Consider the following 16,847-nt stretch of genomic DNA (forward strand, 5'->3'; position numbering starts at 1 on the left):
AAGTCAGCAGAGATGCTTTCATCAGAAGGTAATTCTGCTTGAGATGTCTGGTAGATGAAGCAAGGCTTTCGTTGCTCTGCTCTCCCCTCTGGGGCTGGGATGGGTCACCTTTTCCAACATGAGTGCTGGGATGCAGCTGGCTGGTTTTCCAAGGACGTTGGCATTGGGATGCCCTTGAGGCCCAGCCCTTTCTGCTAGGGTTGTGCAATGCTTTGTTTTGGTTCACAGGCAGAACTAAAAGCAGAACTTAGGGATCTCATTTATTGTCAGTCTGGAACCCATTTGAGGAAAACTGATCAAACGACAATGTTATGAGTTGCACTCTTGCTGCTGTTGTTGTCATAAACTCACACAGTTCCTCATTTATGGAGTGTGCATGTCTCTTTTTTTTAGCCTGGGAATTGTTTTAATGCTGAATGCTATTGTTCCAGTCTTTTAACCAACTTTCTTTTATTGATTACTACGCTCCTTTTAGATTTGAAGTCCCTGCCCATGCTAGAAGCCCATCTCCCCACACCGCTGCCCCATTAATGATATCAAACCAGTAACTTCCAGCAGAGCACAGACCCCACGTCAGCACTCCCCAAATCCTGCAGACCCATCCTCCCATCAGGCCAATCAAGACATGATTAAGAAATCACAAAACCCACAGTGAGAGGAGTAAACCAGTGTGGACAATGGCGATGCTAATTGCCTGGCAAGTCTGTACTCAGCATTTCAAGGATCCTTTCCAGCTGGCTATGCCCAGCCTTATCCTTCCCAACACGGAGGCAAATTTGCAACATGATTATGGTGGCTGCATCTCTCTACCCCATGCCAACTCGCTGCAAGCTGCTCCTGTTGGATGTCCCACAGTACCAGTGCATTCATGTGTGTCTAGCAATGGGAAACCCACCCTTACATAGACCTATATGTAACCTCTTTCTAATCCCTTTTTGCCTCATGCCCTCTTCTGACAATGCTTAGTCCCTATATGAATGCTGTGGGAGCATCCCTGTCGTACCTCTGGCTCCTGATGCCCAAATTCCATTGCAGAGCATTACCATCCAACCTCTGCACACCTGTCTGCTCTTTGGTACTGCCTTCTCCATTTGCTCTCCTCTGTCTTTTCTTTTCTTAGAAAGCTTCATTTTATGTGAAATCACCAAGTCACAAATATATCTATAGGAATGTATGAAGCTTGTCATAAAACCCAAACCTCTCTAACGAAAAACTTCTGCTAGGAGAAGCAAACTCTGTTTCATGTTGAGAGGCCCCAGGCACACTATTTGGCAAAAAGACTGCAGGAAGAGGCTCTGCAGGACTCTTGCTTTTACCTGCTGTTTCCTGAGGAGCCAGGAAGATGTCCTGCGTGGGATGGAAGGGGAGTGCTGGGGACATCCTCTCATGCTGGCAGAGGAAGTGATGGATGGAGAGGTAGGACAAGACCTCTCCCTCACAGGGACTTGGATGAAAAGCCTGCTCTGTGAAATATTTATTGTGTGGCATGTCTGGTGGAGGTAGATTTCTGTCACCAAGCTTTTTTCCTCTTGCTTTGTATCCATCTCACTTCCTTTTCAGACCCGCCTTGTTCCAGCATTTATGGAAAGTATGTGGCAAAAGACCAGAAGAGCTAATTTTTCCTGTTCTTGTTTCAAGAAGTGCTTCCCCCACAGTCCTGCCTACAAAGACTCGGGGAAATTCAGGATGGAAAGGACCTGTTGGTTTGCTTTCTGTGCTCCTGCCAGAAAGCTTCCTATGCAGTGCAGTCCTCAGTGCGTCAGCTCTTCCAGGTTTAAATGATGAAGGTCTTTTGCTGAGATGAAACCTTCCTGTGCTGTGACAGCATAGATAACGCAGGGTTGAGAGGTCTTTGTATTACGTGTAGACCTCAAAGTGGCCCAGTTGGAAGGCAAGGTCAGCACCAGTCCTGTTTGGACTTCTGGTCTGGTGTTGTTCAGGTTTGAGCTTTCCCCTTACCTGCTCCTGTGCTTGCACCCCTGGTTGTAATGACCTGAGAGTATCCCTTTGCTACATGCATACACCAAACCCAGAAAGGAGGGCTGGCCTGTTTAAAACCACAGAGGTTAACCACTTCTAAACACGAGATTAAAGCCTCTGTGTTTGCTTACCAGACGGTCTGCTTCCAGACTGAGCACAAGGCAGCTGCATTGTCAAGATGGAGATGCACCCACCTGCATGCAGCAAATGCAACACAAGGCATTTGCTGACTTTGGTTGGAATCTTGCTTTGTTGGCTCCTCATCTGCTGAGCTTTTCAAGTGAATATGGTGCAAATGCTCAGAAGTGTGAAATGCTGACAATGAAAACAGACAGCAAGCTGCAGCAGGATATCAGCATTGCACACTCTGCTACTTCAACACCCACAAGTCCCCAGGGCTTGATACAATGATGTCCACAGCTTTTGGGAGTCATGGTGCCACTTCTGGCTAGTGGATCCTGCCAACAAGATGCAGCTCTGAGCTGATCCTCAGAATCCAAAGAGCAAATAAGCACCACATTTCTAGTCGTAGGCCCAAATAGGTAGGTCTGAAGGGATGCTCTGGAGGGTCCCCACACCATGAGCAAATCCTCAGCCACATATGTGGGGCCACATCTGGATGTGAACCAGCTGTTGGCAGCCTAAGCCACAACACACAAAGAGGCCATTGCAGCACAGGCTTTGGGTCACAGAGAGGAAAGCCCGGGAGCTGGTCGCAAGCACTGGGGCCATGAAATCTGATTCTGTTGGATGTTATGGGCAAGAAACCTTGAACATCATGGACAGGTGGCTGGGGCTTGGGAAGGGGCTGTAACAAGGCATCGTGGACACAAGATCCTCTTTGTTAGGATGCTGCTAAAGGAGAAGTGACCGTGTGAGAGGTTTCGGCACAGCTGCCTGAACTCCTTACCTCCCGCAGATCAAAGCCTGCCTTTCTAATTGTGTCTTTTATCACGCTCTCCAAAATGCTCTCCTGCCATCCCACTGGGTTCATAGGGGGAACAGGTGTTTTTAACAGGAGATTAATAGTTTTAAAAGCGTGCCCTGAGAGGCATGGCAGTGCATCACGCTCCTGTTGGGATGTGGGATGCTGAACCTGGCAGGGAGGTTCATACCAGAGCATCTCCCTTGCTGGTACAGGATGCTGGTCCCACCTCACATGGACGATGATGTGGGGTTGCTTTAGGCAGAGCCTGAGCTGTTTAGAGGCTGGCCAAGCACAAGCCAGGTTGTCAACGGAGGCACTGAGGAGCTCCCCAAGCTCCAAGTGCCAGCAGCACCCCTGGGGTGCCCCATGCATCCCATCCTGCTGATAAGGGTAGGAGAGGCACTGCTGGGGAGGTCCTGCACAGGGATGGTTTGCAGGAGTCGAGTGCCCCACTCCATCACTCAAATGCCTCATGCTGGGCAAGGGATCCCCCTACACCCCCCAGATTTCTTCTTTTGCACTGAAGATCCTCCTGTCTATCCCCTCAAACCCCCTCTGCTGGACCAGGGATTTCCTCTTTTCCTTTCCTCAAAACCTGGGGGATTTCTAAGCAAATGAGTTGAGTGGTGGATGGTGGAGAGAAGAGATGTTATGTTGTTCAAAGATACAGAATGTCTTCACCGTAGAGGACTGAAGTATGTGGAGAGCAAGAACTGCTGGCTCAGGAGCCAGGGTTATTTGGAAGGGGACAGAAACTTGGCTGAGGATCCCATGGAACAAAGCAAAAACAGGAAAATGCATAGACATGCCTCGAGAGTCATAAAAACAAAGTTTAGGTTAAGTACACACAGGGTCTCCTTTTCCCTTTGCAGGTTAAGAAAGGGCAGTCTGTGCCTGCAGAGCTGCTGGCAGAAGCAATTGCTCCACTTTTTCCTTGCCCATACTTGAGAACAGTGGGAAGAATAGGGTGGGGTCTCCTTTTTGTCCCCCCCCTGCTCCCCAGCATCTCTGGTTTAGGCACATTCCTTTGATTATAATGCCATGCCTGCACGTTGCTGTAAACACCTGTCTACAAAGCGCCATGTGATGCAAAGCAGCACCTTAAATTCACAATGTCCTGTGAAAATGAAACAACATTGGGTTTTCTGGGGGGTGGGAGGGGGTGGAATAAATGATTGGGAAAAAGAATTTCTTAGCAGTGTTCTCAGTCTTGGGGATATCCTTGGATGCTCTGCCCCAATGCCAGAGCAGCGGACTCTGCATCTTTGTGTCAGGGCATTCCCAAAGCAGACCTGAGCTGTTTGGGTTGGCTGCAACATTACAAGAGAGTAAAGTGGTTGCAGGCTGTAAGCACTCGGAAGAGGGCTGGGTGTAGGAAATGGCCTCCTCTGGGCACATCAGCCACTCGCTGCTTCCTCTCCGCCCCGCACAGCCCATAAAAACAAGGTGTTTGTCCTCTTTGATGGCAGCGGGTAGCATCAAGCAGGCTTTGATGTCATGGAAGGAAATAATGTATTTAGGCACAGCCCTTGCTCAGGTCAGACACAGTTAACATAAATCAGGGTACTGAGGAGATGGGGAAGGGTGTGGAGAAGTTCAACTTGACCCTTTACCACCATTTTCTTTAACTTTCACATTAAATTAACTTCCCTATTGTTCCGTATCGCTGTGTTACATCTTATTTTTCCCATCACCATTCTTTTGTTCTCTTGAAAAGCTTTTGAACAAGATGAGAAAGGGAAACCTTTAGTCATCAGCACTGCAGTGCGTGCCTTCAGATCCCAGACAGCACACGAAAGCGGCAGGGGAAAAACAGAGCTGCCACAACACCTCCAGCAATCGCTCTTGGAAATGGCCTGAGCCTCCTTTGAAAACAACCTATAGCTCCTTTGGATGCTCAGTACTGCAGAACTCAAACCCATTTCCACCACTGCATTAAGATTCATAGTGGGCGTAAATGAGTTTCTGAGATTTTTGTGCCATCGTCGCCATAAGGAGTTGAATAAAAATCACATTAAATATACTTTATACTTCTGCAACAGCTGGCAGCCAAGTCTTAAAGTGCTTTCCAATCCCACGGGCCAAGAGCAGAACCACGATCCTTTCAAGCCAAAGAAATTTCCCATTAATTTAACCTGTCCAGATTTGCCAGGGGCCAGATTTTTAGTGCTTAAATCAAAGAGAAGCTCCCCAAAAAAGCAGATCAGCCTGTGACTGACCACTGGGCTGACCCATCTCAGTCACTGTCTGGAGATATGAGATGGTGCCCACCAGGCCATCAATTGACACGGGAGGGGACAGCCTGTGGGAGCTGGGATTTATAGATGGATCCTGCTGGAGCTGAGATAGAGATGAGACTGGGTTGTATGTGCTCTCCAGAGGGCAGGGCGTGTGAAGAGTGGCTGAGGGTTTGTTCAGCCTAGAGAAGAGGAGGTGATGTGAGAAGTGTAAAAGATGCAAAAAAATCACATTCCCCTCTTGCACGTTTCCTTCCCAGAAATGCTATCACATCCTTAAGCAGCTATTGAAAAGCTGGAGCAGAGAGAGAAGCAGCATTGCAGGTGTGCAACAGGGCAGGTTTGGGCTGGATTTGTATTCTTCCATGAAATATTTCACTTCCAGAGGCTGTTCTTCACTGGGTGGAAGCTCTCGCAGCATGGCTGTGGGGTATGGGAGAAGTGATAAAGAGGAGGGCAAAAAGCAAGCAGAGAGAAAGAGAGAAGGAAAAAAAAAAAAAAGAAAGTGAGAGGGAAGGGGCATTTCTAGCTATATTGCTTGCATGGAATCTGTGGTTCTGGTGGTTTTGGGAAGCTCAGCTAACAGCACTGGAAAGCAACACCTTCTCCCTTGTCCCAGAAGCTTAATGAAAGACTGTAAAAAATAATATATGTGTATATATATATATATAAAGGTGCCTGGCTGCCCCAAAACAGAACGAGATTCTGACATGCTGGGGACAGTGGGACACTTGGAGGCGGTCAGGAGATGAACTGGAGCAGAACAACAAAACTACCCTCCTATCTCGCCAGGTTTTATGCATTTCCTTTGCAGCTGGTGCCCTCTCGCGGAAAGCTCTCACCACTCAATTCTGTCTGTTTTTCCTAATGCAAGAGCATCGTCCAGCAGCATACAGGAGCCGTAGCATTGCCCAAGCCCAGCACAGCCAGTGGGACCCAGGGTGACCTTTTGGGGGCACACAGCTAAATCTGCATTGGCATCTATCTGAATAAACTGCTCTGGCAGATTGTTATGGTATTACCTCTCTTGCAGGTATGCAGCTATATATCAGTAATAGATATACATCTAGGATACACTTAGAGGATGTATACATAGAGAGAGAGAGACACCGCATTTTTGCCATTCTTAAATGGATATACCCTGGATCCTGTATCTTGTTTATACATATATACATGTATCTCCTATAAATATATGTGTGCAGATATGGAGAAAGTATATAGAGAGATGCATATGAAGATATGTATGGAGATGAAGGAGGTAAATAGAGAGACACACCTGAACATAGGTATGGAGATACGCATGTGAATATTATATCCTACACACAGATATATGGGCTGTAGCATGCTATACACTCCATGTGTAACATCGCTAATACATGACCCCATAGGCAATGCATAAGAGTGGAACCCAGCCACCCGTTTGCACCCAGACCCACGGAAATAAGAGGAAAAGGCCAACTCTCTCCCAGCCCCGAATCAGCACTGCGCTGCCCACGCCCCGCCCCCGACGTTTTGGCCACGCCCCCAATTCTCTGTCCCCGCCCCACAAGTCCTCCAGAGCATAAGAGAACTAGAGAGAGAGAGGCGGCATGCGCTCTCGAGGGTGGAAGTGCGTCATGTCTGTGACGGAAGTGACGCCGAGGCGCGGCCGCCGCCTGAGGGGAGGCAGTTGTGGCCGCGGGAGGATGCCGGTGGCGGTGATGGCGGAGGGCGGTTTCGGCTTCAGGAAGCTGCTGGAGCAGTGCGAGACTCAGGAGCTGGAGGTGCGGGGGGCCGCTGCGGGGTTGGGGTTCGAGCTGGGCGCTTGTGCTGGCGGGAAACGCCTCGGATCTGGCGGGGCTGCAGGGGAAAAGCGATGGAAGTCCGGTTGTGTGCGGCTGCCGTGTGATTGAGGAAAGGGAGGTGTTGGAAGGAGGTGGGCAGTGAGCTGGGCTGGGAGAATTGCGTCTAGGTTTGTGAGGCTTTGGTTAGAGGGTCTGTGTTGGGAACTTCCTGTGTGCTGTTCTAAGTTTGGGTGTGTGAAGAGTTCCTGAATCTGATTGTGTGCAGTGCTGGCCTATCATTAAGGCCGACATATATCAGCATTCATTGCTCAGTGTTCATGAGCTTAGATCAACAAAAGGAGTTCCTCGCATACAAATATCATAACCCCAATAAGCGTGAACAGTTTCCATATTCTTGGAATAGCTGTGTTGCAGCAACCCAAATACCTCATAATACTGTGTTAATAAACATAATACCAAAATCCTGTGGTATTATGTTTATGCTGCCATGATGATCCTAATAGCCATTCTCTGGTGATCTGGACAGACCTCTCAGGAGGGGTCTTGTGGAGTTTATGGCACTTTTCTAAATGTGAAGCTTGTGCATCCTACCGTAGTGATTTGAAAGAAAGGAGAAATCTTTTTTTTTTTTTCCCCCTTTTGCACACTCTTTAGTGGTTCTGAGATTAGATTCTGTTATCTTCTCAACTGAAAAGAGAGAGTTGATGTAGTCAGTGTTTGCTCGTGGGACTTAACGTTTTTCAGCTTGCTGTTGATGAGCAGCAGAGTTTTACAGGGGAAAGAAAAATTCTTAAATGGAAAGAGGCACTGCTAATAGTTCTGCAGCACTGAGCCTCACTTGGAAACAAACAAAAAAATATCTTCAGTTTCAATTTCTTGTTTCTCTGCTGAGCCCAGGTGCACCCTCATGCTTCTGCCATGGTGCTGCAGCTTCTTAGTATGCCCTAATTCAGTGGAAGGGCACTATGAATTTGTGGAGGAGCTGCTGTGCTGGAAATATGGGCAATCCTCAGGTGATGGGTGTACATGTATAGTGAAGAAGTGTACCATTGTACTATGTGGAAGAGTTGTGTGTTTTAGTTGGAAGCTGTATAGCTGAGCAGATCCTCGAAGGAGCACCTGGACAGCACGTACAGTGCAGATGTTAATTAGGGAAGTGTGAGGAGAGGGATAGTTAGTGTAATGAAGCGGTGCTGCTCCTCAAACAATGTGTTAAGTTGCTGTACTAAATGGATTCCTGCTGGGAAATGTCAATTCATTTGCAGCTTATTTCTAAATTTGAATAAGAAGATAATGGCATATATAATAGCCTTCAGAGCAGTTGTTGTCTGGCCTGGGCAGCTGGTTTGAGCCTGCCTTGTCCTGGCTTTGGCCTGTGGGCTGCCTTCTGGGTGTCAGGAGTGGAGCCCAGGGGGTTTGGGGCTTTGCTTCTGCATATGAAGGCAACCCTTCCTTGCTTCCCTGCTGCGACACCTGCAGAGACTGTTGTATCTGTAGGTGGGTAACGATGCCTGGAAATGGTGTCAGAATAGCTGGAGATGATGCCTTTTTAGTGACTCAGCTGATCATCTCCTTTTGGCTTTGGTGAACCTGTGAGTTGCAAGTGTAAATAAAGTGGCTGTGTAATTGGCTTTCTCCGAGTCCTTTCTACACTGCCCTTTTCCAATAAGCTTTTTAGCTATTTATCGATCTTTTCTTATCAATCTTTTTAATGATGGTAGACTTCCAAGATTTTATGAATTTATTACAATTTTTTTTCTCACTTGTATCATTTATGCGGTCTGCTGAAGTGTGGTTAGTGTCAAAGCTTGGCTGGGATTTTTAAGAAGCTCGAGTGAGCAAAGCAACTTTCTGGTGTGGTGTACGCTGAATGGAGCTGAAGCTGAGGTCAAGATAGATGACTAGGAGATGACGTTATTGACTAGAAGAGGTGGTTCTGAGAAAGTATGAAGTTGGTTGCTGCTTCCGTGAGCTAGAGCTAGGATGTTGGTGTATTGAAGTACGTGATTTTTTTTAATGGCAAAAAAAAGTAAGCTTTGTAAGTAAAACTTAAGGCATATACAAGTTATTTGTCATAAAGACACAGCTGTGTTAATAAAGTATTGTGATAACTTTAGTTGTAAATGAAGCATATAAGCCTCCAATGACTTGTCCACAGCCATTGCCTGATACAAAAAAAACTCCCTTAAAATGCTCTATTTTACTCAGCTGCTTTTAAAATATGTAATCAAGTGATTTGCATTTGTTCTTTAGGCTCCTGGAGGAATCGCAACACCCCTTGTTTATGGCCAACTTCTAGCTTTATACCTGTTGTATAATGACATGTAAGTGGCTCTTAATCTTTAACCTCAGATATCGGATTTGTTACTATTAGCCTGGCCCAGATTGATATGTAGTTACTAGATTACTAAGTCGTGTGACTAACAACGTGTGTGTAAGTAAATGCTGTCATCTTAAAATAAACAATTAAGATTAAAAAAAAAACCGAACAACCAAATTAAGTCTTTCCACCTTTACTCTGTTAGGAAGAGTTCTCCTATATTGGCACTTCCCTGCTCTCCCTGATTATAGGGAAACAAGTTGAGTTTTAAAAGTTGCTTCTGGAATTGGCTCCTTTGGAAAGTGTTGAGTGTTTCAATGTTTCGACTTGCAGCTTTTTAAGGCTGCATTTCTTTTAAGTAAGATTGGAAGATGCTGCTTGTGTCTAAAGTTATCCTATGGTAACTTAAAGCTTTCTGTATTAAATTATGAGGAATGTTAGTAGTTTGAACAAGCTAAATCTGTATCTCGATCCCTCGACTAAAACCCTAGTCCTTTAAATGTAGCTTGATGGATTATTAAAAGTAAGAATTTGATTCTTTTCACTTAAAATTTTATTGAAGTAATGTTTATTTATTCAGGCAGAGTAAATGACTTTGCAGTGTGAAATGCCTGTCGGCTCGTTGGTCTAGGGGTATGATTCTCGCTTAGGGTGCGAGAGGTCCCGGGTTCAAATCCCGGACGAGCCCTTCTTTTCCAGGTTGGAACTAGATGATCTTGAAAGGTCTCTTGCAATCTAAGCCATTCTATGATTCTCCCAGGGCAAATTCCATCCTGTCCTGAGTTGTGTAGTAGATTGATTCAAATTAATTTTGATCAACTGATATTGTGGAACTGTGCCATTAACAGAACTTGTACCATTAACAAATAATAGTGTTTCATTTTTAGCTCATGCTCTTAAGTTTCTGTTTTTGTTTTATAATATATCAGTATGTTATTATCTGTATATATTTATAAATACACATAGGCTGGTGGGGGGAGGTGTTCAGGAAAGTCACTGAGAAGTCTTTTAAATTTTCTTTAGGAACAACGCACGGTACCTTTGGAAAAGAATCCCTCCTGCTATCAAATCTGTAAGTACTTCATAAAATTCCAGTTGATACTAAACCAATTTCATGTAAGCTTGAAAACAATGACTTTTTTTTTCTCTGTGAGGTTTCTGTTTAAGTAGCCTTGGGCTTGGTTCTGTGCCATGAACACACGACCAGTAGATGGCATGCTGGTCTTCCAAAGATCTTCAAGTTGCAAATCTGACTATTGCTTCTTTTCCTTCTCAAGTAATCTCATGACATAGAGTTCTCTAAATCTAGAGTTTTTATTAGAAAGCCTCACGATAAAGAGTAGTCTGCTGGAGGAAAGCAGAGACTCTTGTTTAAATATGTGATTTTTGGGCTGCAGTTGCACTGTATGTGAAGATGCACAATAACTTATGCAGTGAATTATAACTTGATGTTAGTTGTACCATCAAATTTAACTCTCTGAAGACACTTCATTTTGCACTGCCTTTGGATCCAAGATGCATTTTGAGGCTTTAGCGACTTAAATCAAAGATATTACTCTATTACCCACACTGGTGTTTGCTTATTCTTCTGGTAGAATGGTGTTCATTCTGAACCTGTTGACCAGTGTGCAACACAGTAGAAGTTAAAGAAGCCCTTAAAACCATTAGTGGGAAAGCAGTTGTAGGGAGCATGGTACCATTTTAAATGTGATTCATGTTTAAAACTTTCAAGCTAAATTGTTTTCACTATGCAAACAACATCTGCACTCTGTGAAGCCTACATTGAAGGAGGAAACATCTCTTTGAGGAGAAAATAAGTTATGCTTATCCTTTGGCAACTCCAGTCGGCAGTCTGAGTACAAACTATCCTTTGTGGTTTTACCTGCTTTGCCAGCCTGAATTGATACAGCTGCTGTGAGCAGACTTCACTCGTGTGGGTGGTAATCTTTGGCAGAAGGATGGATCAGGAATTAGCAGTAATGATAGTTATTAAAACAAGAATTCCCAGTGCTCCTGTCTTCATCATTACGTGTATTGATATCTGCTTGCAATGGGGAAGGGAAGATAGTAGGAATGAGTTTGTACAGAATGGTCATTGTAGAGGATAGACAACTCTGGATTAACTCTTCTGTTACAACAGGCAAATGCTGAGCTTGGTGCAGTTTGGTCTGTAGGACAAAGAATCTGGCAAAGAGACTTCCCAGGAATCTATACAACAATCGGTGCACATCAGTGGTCTGAGACTGTTCAACCGATCATGGAAGCACTCAGAGGTACAAACTGAGCTCCTGCAGGTAGCACATAACCTGAAGTTCTCTGTGGATGTTTTTGGCAAATGGCTACTTGGGATTGCTATGATCCAGTCTGGTCAAGAAATGTGCCAAGATTCTGTTTTAACTAGAGGATTTTAGGTGTTGGGTGTAAAAGAGAAGCATGTTGTTGTATGCGCTTCTTGGAATTTCAAATACAGTTTCTTTTATTCAGTGATAGCACGATGGTCTATTAGATACACAACTTGGTCAAACTCATTTAACCAAGAATGTTGGCAGTTTGGTTTAGCATTTTAGAACCTTGTGATGCTTATAAAAGTTTCTTTTAAAGGTGGCTTTAAACAAATGGTGTAGCACATGTAGTCTGTGTAATATTAACATGCAAATAACCGGACTTGCTACTAGAGGGCACTACAGACTGCTAAGAAACTTCTGAAGTATTTTGCAATAATAAGTTTTCTGTGGTTTTAGGAACAACTGCTTTGCAGATGCTTTGCTATCAAAGCAGACCTGCTGGGGGGAAGAAAGGCATGAATAGTTGTAACTAATTGCTATTTTTTAATGACTTTTTTTAATGATTTTCTGGTTTTGAACAATTTTGAGGCAAGCTTATTTCTAGTGGTAAATACCATCCAAAGCTGAGTTTCCCAAACTGTAGTTTGCCTGCTAATGGTCATGCCCAAACTGCATTTGGAGATGAAATGCTATCCCTGAGGGGTTTTCTCATGGCATAAGCAAGCTGTTGTCTCTATCTGTGACACTTGAGACTTGAATAAATTGTTGGGAAGGAGAACTTTGAGGTTTTAGTGGTTATCCAAACGGATTTTGTGCTGTTTGAATTGAAAACATTATCTCAGATTTCCTAGCTATGGAGTTTACAGCATTTTTCTCTTTCTAGATGCAACTAGGAGGCGAGCTTTTGGACTGGTTTCTCAGGCATATACCTCAATAGTTGCGGATGATTTCGCAGCCTTTGTTGGGCTTCCTGTAGAAGAAGCTGTGAAAGGTACTTTGTTTCAGTTCCTTGATTTCTGGTCAGAGGTACAGGTAGTGGTAAATAGCAACATGTATACAAACTCAGAAATTTTCATGAAGAAAATTGGTGAGGCAGTAAATAGTGGTAAATTGCTTAGCAAATAAGAGTTTGGGGTAAATGCTTTACCACTGTTGTTTTCCTCTTCTGTGTGTGGGTGTGCCTAAGCAATTCACCAGTGAACAGAAAGTGAAAGGTGAGAAGGCTCACCTGCTGTTAAGAGCTTGTTTGCTGAACTAAATGTCTGAATGCCTGTAAGAAATGTCCTGGGTTTGTAGCAGGGTGCTGAGGTGCTTTTATATTGGTCTTAGTGTGCATCTGTTTTGTTTCTGGCAGTTGTATAAGGTTTGTTCTTACAAATATAAAAACATGCCTTTTCAGGTGTATTAGAACAGGGCTGGCAAGCAGACTTCTCCACCCGTATGGTAATGCCTAAAAAGCCAGGTAGGTGGAGCTGTTATTTCACTAGACATTTAATTGAACATATTCTAATAACTAGATGCTAGTTTTAATTAAAATTTTGCATAATATTCTTTCACATATTTTATGTGGACGTATGCAGCTGTGAAATATGGAACGTTTATAAAATGTAGGAAGTACAAATTAGTGAGTTTAGTTTAAGGTTACAAGCAGTCTGGGTTAAACTAAATCCTCCAATTAACATTTTTAAACAAAAGCAGACAGGATATGCTACAGTTTCTCCTTCTCCTCCTCTGCTGTTGGCTCTGACTTGGTGGAACATAAGTTGGATGACCTCAAATGACACATTTTAATTTAATAAAGATGAGCAAAAAATATACCATTTTTGAACCTGGGAACTCTTGTTAGGAGAAGCTGAAGTTCAAGCAGAGATTAAGAGATCTCTGTTCTGAGGACCTGAAGTTGTTGGTATAAATTCCTTTGCTTTTCGACTCTCGTGCTGTTAATAACAGGATTGACACTTCTGCAAAAATACTTTTTCCCTAAGGTTGTATCTAAGGCTGTTTTCTGTCTGAAACAATGATGAACATTAAGCTGTGAAGGCAGAGATGTCTTCTCTTAAGCTGTATGGTACAGCTCTGGAAATAAGAGTCAAACTGGCACGTAGCTAACATCTGTAAAGCTAAGGGCAGGAGGAGGGAAGAATCTTCTGTATGGGCAGAATTCTTAGATGTTCAGAGCCCGGAACATCTTAGTAAACTTGTGTCAGGCAAGGTGCTGGAACTGTTTTCTCTGGGGAAGCATAACCAGCCAAAGTCCTGAGCTTTTACTTTTGACCAGTTTCTTTTTCCTTGAAGTGCTTGCAAAATAAGCTGTTTTAAGAGCTGCTGGTACTTCTTCTAAAAATTGGTTGCAGAAACTACTATTGAGGCAAAAAAAGGCAGTTGTCTATTTTGTAGCTGCACGTGTTGTTCACAGGATGTTGAGTATTGTGCATTTTAACTCTGAAGTAAGACCTTGGCCTGAATAGGCCTAATTTTAATTACCTTTTTTAATGCAGTTTTGGCTTGGTGTATATATTGTTTAAAATCAGTGCAGTGGGTTAACTTCTGCTGTATTTTTCTATAGGTGTACTGGAAGCTTCCTTTAACAGATTTATTCCTTCATCAGGTATTTCCTGTTTATGTACAGTTTACTTGCACATGTTGAAGACTTGCTTGATTAATATAAAGAGTTTCATCAGCACTACAAAATGTGACTTGAATCCTAGAGAATTACGTCCATCCCTTACAAATAAATATAATTGGCTACTTACACATTTGCTTTTTTGTCCTATTATGTATCAATCTACATTTTAAGCAGTGCCCAAAATGTTTGCCAGAAGTGTCTAAAATGTAGAAATTTAATTTCAAGCCAATTTGAAGGGCAGTCCTGCTTCTCAAAACTGTTCTTTCGCTTGCCAGTCTTGTTTTAACATGCATTTGTAGACCTAAGCAGTATGTTCCTTTTAACTCCATTCCTGTTAACTTTTAAGAAGGAAAATTACATTGCATTAATTCTCTTACTGTTTTCCAGTCATTTTTAATTCCTGACTTACCTTAGTGGGTATTAACCATGTGTCTTCCAGTCTATCCTTACTCTACTGAGCTAGCATTTATACAAGTACCTGTACATGCACTGCCTTTCTCCACAACCTGTGCAGTGTTTTTGTTAGTCATATAGCCCAGTAGATTTATTATGTTCAGTATGACAACTTGTAAGGAAAGGAGCTGCTGAAGAGCTCCAGGAGTCTTTTCTCAAGTGGAGATACTGTCAATATCCATTATTCACACATTCCAGTATATGCAACACGTTTTCTGGAAGCATGCTGAAAACTGCAACTTGTCACCTTTGCTGTTAGTAACTCTTGGACAACTTGACGTTGCAGATGACAGAAAAGTAATCTGTCAGCTAAAGCTGTGTAGTTAAGAGAGCAAACTTAGGTTTGTGCGCTATCGGTGTCTCATGTTTAAGCTTTCCTTGCTACTGTGATGGATGGTTGATTTCCTTTCTTAATTTAATTAATGCAGTATTTGTTTTATTTTTCTAGAACCTGCTCCAGTTCCACCAATTCCAAATGAACAGCAGTTGGCCAGATTGACTGACTATGTGGCTTTCCTTGAAAATTGATGAACCTGCTTCTTTGTCTAGCACAACTTGGGAATCCTGTGTACTGACAGTTCTAGGAATCTGAGACCTATTTTGTATTTGTTAAATATTGCAGCATCCCCTTTCAAATGTGTAAAGTATACAGTGTATGTTATCCTAGTTTGTTTTGCCAAAGCCAGGCTAGCAATTGAAACAATCCTTTAACTTCTTTAATACTTGTTTAGTAGGTACACAGCAGTATTACACAGTAAGTTTTTTGTTGTTGTTGAGATGCAGAACTTTTTTTTTTCAGGTGTATCAAAAGTGGAGAAGAAAAATTTTGAATAATGAGACAAGTTAATGGTATTAGGGGGTTAATGTTACTTGGTTACATGCTTCTGTGGTGAGCACTGCAGTGCTTAGTGCAGGTCAGTTGATGTTTATCTAAAGTACAAAGTGACAGACTGCTCTATCTGCATCTGTAGAGAATGTTTTGATGAAAGTAACAAAGCAAACTTACAGTAACTCTTCTGGATGTTCTGACAATTTTGTTATAGTTGATCTTTTTTTCATTGTTGGTCTCTGTAGTTTAAATCTTCTTTCTTGTTTTGATTGAGATTTCACATTGGGCATATTTTTATGGCAGAATGATTGGAGTCTTTTAAGGAAAGGCAAAGATTTGCTTTGAGGAATAAATGTTTTGTTTTTCAGTACACATAGGACACTAGGTATTTTGCTTGGAAACTGTATCCTTCTCAAAGCCTGTCATGGTGTGGTTCTTTCCAGTACAGTGAACGTGGATCTGCTACGAACAGCTCTCACCTGCCTTTAAGCTTACTTTTCTGAATTACTTCTGCAGTTATGGAAATGGCTTTAAAAATCAGCAACCTAAATCAGATCAGTTCCCCTGAGTAGAGAAGCCAGTCAGGAGAAGGAGAATTTTGTGCTGCAATGTCAGTTTGAGGAATAAATGTCCTATACCAGAGCACTGCTTAAACTGAGAGCGGATTTTAGAAACAAAAAGATGAGTTGCATTCCCAGGCTTTTTACCACTCTTATGATGGTAAAGACTGTGGAAAATAGTGGTGCTTGAAAGGGCAGTGCATGCCATCACTCATTTCTAATCCCCCTTTTTCAACATCATGTTTAGTGGTTTGTTGATGTCAGGTGTGCTCTGTTATGATTGTTTTTTCAGTGTGCACTACCTACTGTACATTCTCTTGTTGGGGGGATGTGTTAGCAGGGAGGAATTTAAACTGTGCACTGCTGCTTTGAGAGCTCCCTTTATATGTAAACATTTAGTCAAAATGATTATTTATTTGAAACTAACCTAAGACCTGGATTGCTGAGTATGATGCAAACTTATCTTCAGTGATATTAAAGAACATGTTTACACTGACTTTGTGTACCTTTTTTTTAATTTTCTTCTGTGTGCAGTTCTTGTTTGGCTTGTTTTTTTTTCCATTGGATTCTGATTGGCCTAATTTGAACAGGGCTAGTTAAAGATTAGTGTAGTGCTTTGTCTAGACAGGTGTACAGAATGACTTCATGTTTATGTGAAAATTAAAATACTGGCCTTTAGGTGCCACGTAAAATGCACAAAGGTGTAAAGCACTCAAACTAAGTGAAAATTTTCCCTTCTGTGTGCATACATTGGGCAATATTCTTGGAGTTTTTTTGTGGATGCTGGTAATCTGTGTCTTAAGTGTAGTAGTTGGATTTTTGTGCTCTGTCCAGTTTTATCAAAC

General features: G+C 42.9%; 1 protein-coding gene and 1 non-coding gene across 2 annotated transcripts; both read left to right on the forward strand.

Moving 5' to 3' along the window:
* Nucleotides 1–6,744: 6,744 nt before the first annotated feature.
* COPS8 (COP9 signalosome subunit 8) lies at nt 6,745–16,498 on the forward strand. The gene is made up of 8 exons (XM_003207367.4): nt 6,745–6,908; nt 9,183–9,253; nt 10,273–10,321; nt 11,390–11,522; nt 12,418–12,525; nt 12,934–12,996; nt 14,101–14,142; nt 15,062–16,498. Exons 1-8 carry the CDS (start codon nt 6,762–6,764, stop codon nt 15,139–15,141), a joined length of 693 nt encoding a protein of 230 aa, XP_003207415.2. The 5' UTR covers nt 6,745–6,761; the 3' UTR covers nt 15,142–16,498.
* On the forward strand, nt 9,866–9,937 carry TRNAP-AGG. The gene has a single exon. It is a non-coding gene; the product is annotated as a tRNA-Pro (tRNA).
* Nucleotides 16,499–16,847: the final 349 nt, after the last annotated feature.

This window comes from Meleagris gallopavo, chromosome 7, assembly GCF_000146605.3.
Source record: "Meleagris gallopavo isolate NT-WF06-2002-E0010 breed Aviagen turkey brand Nicholas breeding stock chromosome 7, Turkey_5.1, whole genome shotgun sequence".
In the NCBI taxonomy this organism is placed as follows: Eukaryota; Metazoa; Chordata; class Aves; order Galliformes; family Phasianidae; genus Meleagris; species Meleagris gallopavo.

What these genes read in the sequence shown, in the direction of transcription:
- COPS8 (XM_003207367.4), top strand. Translation starts at nt 6,762, where the DNA reads ATGTCTGTGACGGAAGTGACGCCGAGGCGCGGCCGCCGCCTGAGGGGA. An exon ending in GATCATGGAAGCACTCAGAG is followed by an intron (nt 11,523 to 12,417) that starts GTACAAACTGAG and finishes TTCTCTTTCTAG; the next exon opens with ATGCAACTAGGAGGCGAGCT. An exon ending in TGTAGAAGAAGCTGTGAAAG is followed by an intron (nt 12,526 to 12,933) that starts GTACTTTGTTTC and finishes ATGCCTTTTCAG; the next exon opens with GTGTATTAGAACAGGGCTGG.